The sequence below is a fragment of the Camelus bactrianus genome, chromosome 4 (assembly GCF_048773025.1).
Source record: "Camelus bactrianus isolate YW-2024 breed Bactrian camel chromosome 4, ASM4877302v1, whole genome shotgun sequence".
Lineage (NCBI taxonomy): Eukaryota > Metazoa > Chordata > Mammalia > Artiodactyla > Camelidae > Camelus > Camelus bactrianus.
The window spans coordinates 91,021,580-91,034,453 of NC_133542.1; the positions used below are offsets into that span (position 1 = coordinate 91,021,580).

Sequence of the window (12,874 nt, forward strand, 5' to 3'; positions counted from 1 at the left end):
TTGACATTAAAATTTTATTACATTTGGCTTCTGTAGTGGAGGTTTCAGGCTGAAGTGATATTATTAAAATTATAACCTTTTGAAAAATATTTATTGAGTATAAATAAATGTCCTATACATTAAATATCAAGGAATATTCATTGTTGATTACAAGTCAGCTGTAATACTGAAGGAACCATAGAATCAAAATATCCACCCATGATACAGTAGTGGTAATTCCATTCCAATATTGGACACAGTAATGAGTTACACACAAGACACAACAAAACTCACCAAAAAAGGCCGTCACTTTAACCAACCTATAATACCACAAGAGAAAATGGTTTTGAGTCATAATATGAACAGTCCCACAAATCTCATCTTTGTTTTAGCAACTGATCAGGTCAATTTGAGATTGTGGAGATACGCTTTCCTAGTATTTAAAGATTCCCATTTCCTGGTCTTATTTCAAAATTATTTTCAAGGAAGGAAGTCATACATACCCACTGATAATTTTAAGTAAGTTAGTCTTTCATAAGAAAGGAGGAATAAAAATTTAGTACAAAGAAAACATCCTCCAAGCAATGAGTCTCTTAATGGAAAAAAAAAATAAGAGCAATGTAATTAACTTTTCCTCCAAAGACAGGAAAGAAACCTAAATCTGTTATGGCAAACTTGGAAAGGTAAATATTTCCTAGTCCCAGAATATGTGTTTATTTTACACGATGTACTTGAATGATGCAAGTCTATGAAGCAGGGATCTGTGGCAATCCAAATTCATCCACAAGGACTCCATCCTGTGAAAAGGAAGCAATGTTTAGTGCCACTATTTTTCAACTGATAAAAAAAAATGATTACAAAACTGTAGTAGTCAAAACTCATTTCCAAGTGTTTAATCAATGAAAACAAAAATCCCATTGATAAGATGAGAATTTTTTTTTATGAAAGGTAAAGGGGGAAGTGATAAATCAGGAAAAGTAGAAGGGATCAAAAGGGGCAACCCTTTGCAGAATAAAGGAAGAGTGAGAAAGAGAAACTTAGGAGTAAATCTAGGAAGGGGAAAAAGGGGCTGGGAGGGTCCAGAAGGAAAGGCTGAGGAGTGAGCCCTCGCCTCCAGATTCCCACTTTCACTCTGATCCCTAAAGTGAATCAATAGCTTTTGTAGCCTCCCCAGTCCCTGAAGGAGCAATGCCCTAGGACAGGCAGCCACTTTCACATCACACTTTACCACAAACCTATAGGCAGCAATACCAGTACTGAGTCACAAACCATACCTCAACAGCACATTTAAGTCAGAAATCTGTGACCTTCTAAAAGTGGAAATGACATACATGCTTCAGGGACTTGTTACTAGGGATTTGAGAAGGTGGGCTATGGTAGTGTTAATAAAAATTATTTTAGGTATGCTGAGAAAAAGCAAACTATGCACCTGGCACCCTAAAGTAGCCAGAGAGGCCAGGGTGGTGTGGGCAGTGGAGAAAGGTAAGACGACCCCAAGGAAGGCTCAAGGGAAGAATGGGGGGTAAAGTAAGGGAAGACACATTCTTCAGAATCAGCTGTAAAGGATCTGATAAATTACCCACTTTCCACCACTTGTTCCCCATATTTTATAGGTAGGAAAAACATGAGGTTCAGAGAGAAGACACAAATTTCTGACTTGCTCAAAGTCACACAAGTGAATAAAGGCAGAGCTGAGACTGGCTCCCACTCCAGGATTTTCTCAACTACACTTTGCACCTCAATGTGCACGTTGGGAGTGGATCAACACCAGAGCTGTAAATGGCCAGTGGCAACAGAAAACACAACACATTATACCAGGAACTATAAGGTGGGGTGAATAGGATTTCATAAGCAGCAAAATTTTATCTATTTATAATGACAACTGCGGGGTGGGGAGTAGCCCACTGGTACAGCATGGGCTTAGCATGCATGAGGTCCTAGGTTCAACTCCCAGTACCTCCATTAAAAGAAAAAAATAGTATCTATTTATAATGACAACCACGTAGGTTTGAAAAGGGCTTTGAGTTCACAAAGTTCTTTTCCATACAAGATCTAATTTGATCCATAGAAGAGTTATGTGAGCTAATTATAATTCTCTGCATTTTATAGATGCAAGGAACAGAAAAGTTCAAAATATTCACCAGAGTCTCATAGTTGCGGTTTAAGCCTCAGACTTAAATCCAGATCTCATGATTCTTTTTTTTTCTTAAGGAGGGGAGATCATTTTAGGCTTATTTATTTATTTATTTTTTAAACAGAGGTACTGGGAATTGAAGCCAGGCATGCAGTCTACCACTGAGCCATACCCTCCCCTCTCACAATTCTTTTACCCTTTGGATTAGAATCCTTCTACGTTGTTTTATTTTTATTTTTTCAGAGTTAGAAGATTTCATTTTTTAAAACACTTTTTATTATTTTTATACAATTTTAAAGGTTACTTTCCATTTAGTTATTACAAAATATTGGCTATTTTCCTGGTGTTGAACAATACATTCTACATTGTTTCATACTTAAATTATGAACCCCTAGTTTAAAAAAAAATCCACCCTATTATTAACCACTGTGTCTAGAGCAGAACTTTATTTCACACTGCTGCCCAGCATGGTTCATGCATGTGTTGCTGCTGCTTTCCCAGGGAAATGTCTAAAAGCTATAAAAGGCACTCAGTGCAAGCTCACAACAAGGGTGATTATACTGTACAAATTATTATTATATAAAAACACCCCTGGCCTCGGTGACACTATTTACGCAGCCTATACACAATCCAATGCAAGAAAACTGGGTTTTCAAGGGTTCCCAAAATAATGACAGAGACAGTCTTTCCTTGTTCTTACTTAAGAATACCTTTTAGATTCCCAGACTGGTGATCAAGCATAAAACCTTTACCAATTTGCACAGAAAATATAAACAGAAAAAGCTTTCACCTTATTCTTTGTGTCAGTGGGAACACCTTCTGGAATTGCAGGTGCAGCTGCCGCTTCATCCAAATAAGAACTGTCTTCATCAGCCAGAAGCTCATCGCCCAGTGCATCCAACTCTGAGATTGAAACAGTCAACATTTCAAAAAAAAAAAAAATAGGCAAGAAAACTGGCAGCTAATGTTAAGAAAGTTAGCCAAATTATTTGCAGTAAGATAAAAATTTAAAAACAAAAAGAAAGGGTTTATTACTTTCTATTTGCAAAATAAAAGACCATCATAAGAACTTTTCAAGGAGACCGATGTGGTAAAATCTATGAAAAACAATAATTAAAATAAGATCAATGAAGAAAACCATCATTCCCTACAGGTTTACAAAGGACCTGGTCTTCATGAGAAGACTCCATAGTTATCAACTGGCCGATTCAAATTAGAAAATCCTAACAATAACAAATGCAAAAAATTCTCTCTCATTTATTGATGAACTTGAAAGGAGGCATGAGATTGTTGTGTAGTGAGTGACCATGACATGAGACCAGGCTTTAAAAATAAGTCTATGGCGGGGGGAGGGTATAGCTCAAGTGGCAGAGCACATGCTTAGCATGTACAAGGTCCTGGGTTCAGTCCCTAGTACCTCCTCTAAAGATAAATAAGCCTAATTACTTCCCCCTGCCAAAACAAAAATCATACAATAATAAATAGATTAAATATTTTTTAAAAAAATAAATAAAAATAAAAATAAGTCTATGGCAAAGTGAGCTGGAAGTGACAAGGAAGAATGGCAATAGCAGGGTAGAGACTCATCAGGGAAACTCAAGATGAGAAATAAAATAGAAAAGTAAATGGGGGTGGGTGGGAGAGGTTCTAGGCAAAACAGGAGGTAGAGAGAAAGTAGTAGTAATAATGTGACAGGGGAATCATGCAACAGAAAATCCAGTGTGAGATGGTCCTGCCATCTACCCAGTTACTCATGCTAGAAATTGACAGACATCTTTGACACCTCCCTCTCTCTCCACATCCAATCAATCGTGTCCATTCAACGTCCTAAAATTTCTTCAATCTGTCTACTTCTCTGTTTTTGCTACCACCACCTTAATCTTAGCCACTATTATTTCTTTTTTTTGTTTAACATTTTTTATTGATTTATAATCATTTTACAATGTTGTGTCAAATTCCACTGTAGAGCACGATTCTTCAGTTATACATGAACATATATATATTCATTGTCACATTTTTTTCTCTGTGAGCTACCATAAGATCTTGTGCTACGCCACTATTGTTTCTGAAATGGACTACAGCAAGGGTTTCTAAACTATTCTCTGCAAGGCCTTCCAACAACCCCTCCCATTTTTTCTTGCTAACCCCTACTCATCCTTCAGGTCCTATGCCCATACCCTACTCCCAACTAGGTTAGATTCACCGGCTATGTGCTCCTATGGTACCCCATACTTCCCTTTCCCAACAGTCTGTGCTCTTGTAAGGTTCAAGAATGCAGGGATTGTGTTTGTTTTCTTCAATGGTGAATCCTCAGCACCTTAACACAGTGCTTGGCTTAGTAGATGCACACTAAGTATTTACCAACTCCTGTTTCTTGATCTGCTTTGCTGTTCTGAGGGAGAGGACTCCAAGTAGGAAAATAAAGAGAAAAATCCAAAGGAAAGCAGCAGGGAATGGCAGTGTTTGGATATCAAGTACCAGGTTAGCAGAGGCCTTTGCCCGGACTTTCCTTCAGAGCTTGCCCATCCCAGAGGTGGTGGGGTATACAATCTGATGTGGCCACCTCACAAGTTCTTTGCCAAGAGACTATATCATAAACTAAATCTCAGGGAACCCTCACAGGATTTTCTCTAACATTTGGAAGAAAAGGTCCCAAGCAGTTGCTCCTTTCAGACACTAAAGCTACACATATATTTCTTTTGCCATAACTTACCTGCTTCTAGGTCATCTTCATCTAACTCTGGGGTACCATAACTGCGGCTCAGTGCTTCTTGGATTTCATTTGCATCTTCCATCATATCCTCTAGCTGGTCTTGTAGATCCTACAAAAATATATGACAGGGTTTTATTTATTTCTTACCATTTTTCTCTAACTCTCTCCACTAAATCTTAGAAATAAGCAATGATCCACATGATCCTCCTCCTATTTCTGGTGGTAAAAATGTAAACTTAAAAATAGAGAAGAATAAAATTGGCAATCTTGCACTTGAATTTAAGGTGCTTTGTGGAAATCCAAACTCTTATTGCAAGAATAGATGCCCACCAGCTTTCCATCGTTATAGAAAGTTTACCTAAAACATGAAATCAAGCAACATTTACACTACCAAAATTTTCTAGTTAATGGAGAAAAGGAGATAATTGAGACAAGTAAATTACTCTTCTTGAGTCAGCCCAAAACTGACTACACTGTGTAGGGAAAGGAAGCAGTAGTGGAAACAACTGGGTACAAAAGGTTATACTGGTCCCACCCTGGGTGGAGAAACAGAATGGAATCAAGAAAGGCTTGATATCTGAGATCAGGCTGGTGAAAAAAACTGACTGGGTATAAATCATCTGTGAATGATCTGCTTGTACTTAAATGGGCAACTACTGCAAGGCCAGAAAGAACATAAAAACCAGTCTGAGAAGTGGTACAGTATAATAAAGGACAGCCAATTTAACGGTTAGAAGAGCAGACTCCAGAGTCAAACATATCCAAGGTAAAATTTGGCCATTACTCAGTGAAAAGTAACGTCTCTTAGCCTTAATTTCCTCATCTGTAAAATGGGATTATCAATAACATATGTCATAGGATTATTGTAAGGATTTATTGCAATAACATGTCAAACACGAAGCACTTACTACTATATATCCTCTATTGTGTTAGGGATGTACAGAACAAAATGTTCTTCACACACTGAAAATTCCACATAGAGGGGAATGGACTAGTGTTGATAATGCAGAAGGTCCAAATCAGCACAACTTATCCTCCAGAATTTCTAGTGCAAAACATTTAAAAACTCCTTCCTGGCTCCCAAGTTAGAGGATTGTTTTTTCCATATAAGGGTAGAAAGTAAAGTGGAGAAAAATATTTTTTGAAAAGGAAATGCTTTGTTTTTCTATACTTCTAAGTGCCAAACTATCATCCTGTACATGTGTAACCATCTGCTATACAGAGGAGCATTGGCTGAAACAATAAGAGAGTAAAAATAGCATAAACTAATCAAACCAAGCTTCTATTATGCTTTTAAATATCAAAACAAGTCTCCCAAAATCACCCATGAATAGGATTCCTAGCAATAGATTCTAGGATAGCAGAGAAAAAAAAAATCATCACAGAGAATTAGCAGGTTCAATTCTGGAAAGACGAACAAAAGCAGTACAAAACAGCAAATACAAGCATTAGCCTTGATGTGCAGAAACTGGAAAATAAAAAAGATACAGACAGGTGAACACACACACAGAGGCAAAAATTTTTAAATGAGCACTATAAAACAATGACAATGTTTTACAAGTAAATTATTTTCGGAAAACAAAAGAAACTGAAAATATATAGCCCAGCCAAAGACATATACCCATACACATCAAAAAAGTTAGAAAGGGGCTCTCCATCTATCATGCAGGCAAATCTATTAGGGATCAGGAAAAGGATAATTAGGTGTGGGGACAGCCAGACAACCACAGGTGAAAGATGAAGAGACATACAAAAACCCAGAAAGACCAAAATTTCTATTTTGTTTATTAAATAGCACTGATTAAAACACAAGCAACCCTAAAAGCAGAAAATAAAATTCTATTTCATTACATTTTATGATCAAACAGTGTTGTACAAATAAGACAAGCCTACACGAACATTTTTCTCAGTGAATCTCCTGTAAGATATCATTCTGTAAGCAGAGACTGGTGGCCAATTACAGAGAGGGCCCAGGGTGGTCCAAGGAGGGGAAAAGCTAGATGAGAAGACTGCCTGCATTACTAAAGACCAGAACTACCAGAGAACACCTCTGCAGAGGCAGTAAAATGCTGGATACACAGTAACTACTCAGCCAACAAATACTGCGTGAATTGGGCAGAACTGCTTGAATAGCCTCTCGTTCATCTGTTCATTAACTATTAAATACTTTGAGCTCGAGCTATGGCCAGGCATTGTTTAGGGTACTGGGGATACAATAGTGAACAAAATCCAGTCCCTGCCCTCACAGGAAGAGACATTCTGTTCAGGGGCAGAGGTGAAAAGCACTCTCACATATGCAGAAAGGAAGAGGTTTCCTCTGGCCAGTCACCATTCCCCGTGCTGTCCCTGCTTGCCAGCTGGGCTGTTTAAGTGACAGAGGTGAGAGGAGCCAAGCTCTAAGGGCTCATCTCCCCAGCCAAAGCATGATCTCAAAAGAAAATGCTAATTGTAAGGACCTAATGACAGTATTATTAAGTATCTAAAGAGATAGGGGTAGGGGATTAAGAGGCACAAACTATTATGTATGAAATAATTGCAAGAATATATTGTACAACACAGGGAATGTAGCCAACATTTAAAATAACTATAAATGGGGTATAACTGAAAAAAGATGACTGAGTTCTGGGGATCTAATGTAGCATGGTGGCTATATTTAACAGTACTGTATTATACACTTGAAAGTTACTAAGAAAGCAAATCTTAAATATTCTCACCACACACACACAAATGATAATTATCTGAGGTTATGAAGGTGTTAACCTTTTTGTGGTAATCATTTCACAATATATACATGTATCAAATCATCACAATGTACACTGTAAACTTACATAATGTTAGATGTCAATTGTACCTCAATAAAATGGGGAGAAAAAAATCTCAAGAGAATTACTTAAAGGGAACCAATTCTACACCAGGAACCGTGCTGAGCATTTTATGAATTTAACACTCATGACAATCCTGGGAGATGCGCAGCAACACCACTACTTTACAACTGAGGCAACCAACTAAAATTCATCAAGTAAGTTAAAAGTAAAAGGAAACTGGGTGCTTATTTACTGGGTGTGTATTATATGCCAGGCATTGTGTGTTTAGATAAACCAGCTCATTTATTTCATCCTCATAATAACTGTATGTGGTATCAGAATCCTTGCATTACTAATAAGGGAAGTGAGACTTTTGGTACCCTTTCCTGAAGTTACTTTATTAGCAAATGGCAGGCACAAGATATATTCTGTCTTCTGGGCTCTTCCCATCATATACACATTCATTTTGATCCTTTCAGAAACCAGTGCACATTCTTGTGGAAACCAGTATACATCTCACCTCAATCTGGTCTATTTTCACCTGCTTGTAAGCTTTCTTCATTTCCTTTACTCCCAGTTTCATAGCATCAACCTAAAAAAAAAGGAAAGAAAAAAACATCATGTCTTAAGAAGCAATGCTGGTTAAACTGTCTTAAAAACCACAGGAAAAGAGCACAAAAATAAAATAAAATCATGAGAAAAGGTGCTTTGGGAGTACCGTGGTCTTGGTGTCCTTCAGTGACTGGATGGTGTAATTAGCTTGTTCCATGTTAAATGACTGCTGGGCAAGATTGTCCCGCTGCTGCTCATACCTTGTTAGAGTCAATTGAGAATGGTAAATGTAAGCCAGACAGAAATCCTCAGGAAGAAAGTATCTCTAACACTAAACAAGAGAATTTTCTTTAGGGGAAAAAAAAAAACCTTAAAAAATTAAATACACAGAAAAGTTGGGAAAAACAGTTTAATCAATCCAACACAAATATCATTTGATGTATCCCTCCAGTCTTTTTCCTTTGTAGGTATTTTAGTTATAACACTATTTTCCACTTAACATTACCATTATTATTGCCATTTTCTACATTGCTAAGCGGTCAATATATGTCTTTATAATGTTTTAGATAATTTCCTATGCTAAATGCCCAGAAGTGGCATTCTTGGGGCAAAGGGTTAAGACTATTTTTTAAGGCTCTTCATACATATAGTGAAACTGTTTTTCCAATAAACTGAGCTCCTGGGGACAGGTATTATATTTTAGTAACCTCATATCTCTAGGTAATCCACCCAACCTAATATAATGCCTGGTACTCCAACTATGTTTTTTTTTAACAAAGTTTTGTATCAACTTATAATACTTCCTCAAAGACTTGCATCACTATAGTTTTTATACAAAATTTGGAAACCATATAACCATCCAACCAGAAGAAAAATAGTCAATGATGCAAGCAAATGGCATTAAGTAGAAAAGGATAACCTATATACACACCATTTATTTTCTTGTAAAAAATTATTTGCACACATACCATGTATGCACAAGCAGAGAAAGAAACTATAAGAAATTAGCACTTAAAGGTTGTTATTTCTAGTAGTAGGAATCTAGGTAGATTTTCTTTTCTTCTGCTTATGTTCATGTACTTTCCAAGTTTCTACAATGAAGGGTACCCTTCATTGAAAAAAAAAAGCCACTCAAAAATTACAATACTATCAATTAAGGGAGGAAACAGTTTTAGCACACACTGTCACCACTCTAGGCCATGTAATTTCTTTCTCCAATTCCGTCTAATCTAAAAGAAGATGGTGTCTGATGTCTTACAAAAAGTCATTTTTTAAGTAGGAATAGAGGTATCAACAATCTTTCTGACTCTTTATTAGCAGAGGGTCTCACCAGCTGGACAGCCCACAAGGGGAAGTACCAAAGATGCTATTTGGCTTCTGTTCAAATGGTGACTATGACTGGGGACATAGTCACCTAAAACAAATCAAGGACTGTTAAATCTTCTTATGGGAGGGAACAACTATTTAAGATTCTCAATTTCACAAACAAATAACAATTAAAAAGGCACACCCTAATTAAATAAATAATGGGAGAATCAAACTCTATAGATCTGGGCAGTCCAATAGAGAAGCCACTAGCCACACATGGCTACTTAAATTGTTAAAATTAAATAAAATGAAAACTTGAGTTCCTTAGTCACACTAGCCACGTTTCAAGTGCTCAATAGCCATGGTAATAGCTACTGTATTGAACAGCATAGATATAAAATACCTCCCAACACAGCAAAAAGTTCTCTTTAGATGGACAGTGCTGCAACGGACGCTGCTGAACATGCAGGGGAAGAACAACTCAGCCAATTATATGTGTAAATGAAATCTGCAATTAACTCAAGAATGCTTATAAAGTGGTATGAAAACCTAAAGGGATGGAATACAATTTCTCTTTTGGTTAAACCTGCTAGAGGAAAGGAGATTATGTTTATAACTTACATCCGCTTTTGCTTTAAAACCCGCAAGGCTTTCTGCTTGACCATATTCTAGGAGGAAAAATAGAATTTATTGAAAGGAAGTAGAAAATATACATATGGTAAAAGAAATCTTCCATATCTTCAGACTCATATACCTAGTTCCTCTTGTCTTCAAAGCAGTGGACACAGTGGCTCCTGGATTTTTCACCTCCTAAGCAGCCTTCAAGCCCTGGCTTGCCTCTGTCCTTGCATCTCGCATCTCAGGGTACTGAGGTAATTTTCTTTTCCTAGTGCATATCATCTCTACTCCCAGCCCCAAGAGGGCTGATTTTGTCTTTCCAGGTGCCTTAGGGAGAGTCCCAATTTGGACAATCTGCTATCCACTCAAACTCACCATGCCCATACTCCTCCACCTGCTCTCATCTTGGAACTTACTAACAATGGCCCCACCAGTCTCTCACTTCTCTAGGCTGAGAACCGTTATACCAACCTTACCTTTCCCCTCTCTGTTGTCTCTTCATGCACTGTCATCGTGTTAGATTTTCAGAACTCACTTTCAAATTGACTCCTTTCATGTCATTCTCATGACTACCACCATGATTTAGGCTTTCATCTCCTCAAGTCTAGGTGAGCTTTCCGCCTCTGGTGGCTCCTCATTCCATGCCATCCAACTAAGATGGCGGAGAAAATCCTCTTGTCACTTCCCCTTCTGTACTGTTTCATAAACCATTTTATTTGTCTCCTCCAATGAAGAAGGAAAAGCAGATTTTATTACTTCACAGATAATAATACCTAACTGAACATTTCTATGTACTAGACACAGTGCTAGGGCACATAAATTACCTCATTTAATTCTCACACTATGAAGTAGGGTTTTTTTTTTAATGTTTATTTTTTTATTTTGGTGGGGGAGGTAACTAGGTATATTTATTTATCTAATGGAGGTACCAGGGATTGAATCCAGGACCTCGTGCATGCTAAGCATACACTCAACCAACTGAGCTATATCCTTCCCCCTGAAGTAGATGTTATCCCCATTTTACAGATGGGAAAAACCAAGGTTCAGTGAGGCTGAGTAACTTGCTCTAGCTCAAATGCCTAATAAGTTACAGGGATTGGAAAAAGGAGGGTAGTTCTATATTCACTTAAATACAATACTCTATGTTTCTGCTTAATATAAGAGGAAAATAAGAAACTGACTTCTATCAAGGTCACAGCTAGTGCATATTGATGGTATCATTAATACAACACTGGTACTTTTTCCCAACATGCCACTCCTTAACCAATCTATTATACTTACCTACCCTGACCAGCCCAGCAACTCATTATTCCTGAGCATGGCCCAGCCTCTCCAGATGGCCACCTTCTCAGTAGAATATGCTAATTCCCAAGTACATGCTTCTAGACATGGGATTAGCATCTTCTCTCCACCAGGTCAAACCCCAGCCTTCCTCTCATATCTGGCTGCAAATTCTCCTTCCTGAAGGATACACCCTCACATACGTTTTCTCCTTACTAGACCGTGAGCATCTCCTCTGTAGCTCTCACTAGGCCCTACCACCAGGTCCTGTTTACACAAGTGCTCCAATTAGGCTGTCACAGCACCTTCTGTAGGTACCTCCTATCTTACCTTTGCAGGGCCCTCTCTCATCTTCTTGATCTGATCCTTATACTTCACTAGTTCAGCATCCAGTCGAGAGATCTTCTTATCAATGGATTCTGCCCTGCTGTCCACCTTGAGGGAAAAAAAATCAAAGGCAGTGGTAGTTATTGCAATACATTTAAATGAAAAGTGGAAGGAGAGGAATGAATATAGAGGAAGAAAAGAAAAAGGAGAGCACATAGTGAAAGGTGGAAACGGTAATTTCCAATGATGGAGGGAGGAAGATTCCCAGTCAGAAACACTGGGGGGCTTTTATACTCTACCCCTAAGATACTAATATTCCAGGGTCACCCTCAACTGTGTTTGAGCAGAAAAATAATTTGCGAATCACTGGGCTGAGTTGAGATTTCCTTAGAGTTGGAGACGAGTAAGGATAGGGGCTCAACCAGGAGGCGTGTGAAATGGGCTAGTGCCTGGTGGGTCCCGGCTAGGGCTGTGTATCTAATGCTATTCTTTTGGATAGAAGGTGGTGGCTTAACATGAGGTGTCAGAGTTCTCAATTTTGAGTTACTGAGATACAGGATTGGGGTACAAATATGGTGAGCTAGGATATCAAGCGGAGGGTCCTGACGTGCGAGAGGGATGAGGGACGAAAGAGGAGTTACAGGTCGGGCTCGACGAGGTGGCTATGTGTGTGGGCCTACGGCTGGTTGGGGTGAGGAAATAAGGCAAGGGCGAGCGGACGCGGCACTGGGCATCAGAAGGGATAGGGTGCAAGGACGGGGAGACAGTGGTGGGTTAAGGGTCCCCGGTTTGTGGCGTCTGGAATGACTCGGGTGACAGCAAGGACAGTGGGGTGGAGAGCGCTCAGGTGTAATGGGCCCGGAACCAGGAATGGGGTGGAGGAGAAGGAGCCGGAGCCGGGGGTGGGCGGGGTCGGGGTTCTTAGGGGCCCTGAGCCTAGTTATGCTTGGTTGAGTGCCCACCGTGCCAATGCAGTCAGTCAGGCTGGGTGGCGGAGCCTTGGGTTTCGGCTTCCCGAAGAATCGGTTCATCTTGGCCGGCCGAGAAGAAAAACACCGCAGCAAGACCAGAAACGGAAGCAGAGTCACCTCCGCCTTCGACTTGACTTCCGGCCCCCCGTGCGCAAGCGCAATGTGCCCATTGGCGTTTCCCGATCCC

The 12,874-nt window shown here is 39.1% G+C and overlaps 1 protein-coding gene across 1 annotated transcript; it reads right to left on the reverse strand.

Moving 5' to 3' along the window:
• Positions 1-12,834, reverse strand: CHMP5 (charged multivesicular body protein 5). The gene is made up of 8 exons (XM_010967371.3): positions 12,679-12,834; positions 11,720-11,824; positions 10,112-10,158; positions 8,349-8,442; positions 8,151-8,222; positions 4,827-4,935; positions 2,904-3,016; positions 1-776 (listed from the first exon to the last, which is right to left on the reverse strand). The coding sequence occupies exons 1-8, from the start codon at positions 12,745-12,747 to the stop codon at positions 726-728; spliced, it is 660 nt and encodes a 219-aa protein (XP_010965673.1). The 5' UTR covers positions 12,748-12,834; the 3' UTR covers positions 1-725.
• Positions 12,835-12,874: the final 40 nt, after the last annotated feature.

Excerpts from the sequence above, each read along its gene's own strand:
- CHMP5 (XM_010967371.3), bottom strand. The coding sequence starts at position 12,747 with ATGAACCGATTCTTCGGGAAGCCGAAACCCAAGGCTCCGCCACCCAGC. Across the intron at positions 11,825-12,678 it reads TGACTGACTGCATTGGCACG|GTGGACAGCAGGGCAGAATC; the intron begins GTGGGCACTCAA and ends TTTTCCCTCAAG. Across the intron at positions 3,017-4,826 it reads TGAAGATGACCTAGAAGCAG|AGTTGGATGCACTGGGCGAT; the intron begins GTAAGTTATGGC and ends TTTCAATCTCAG.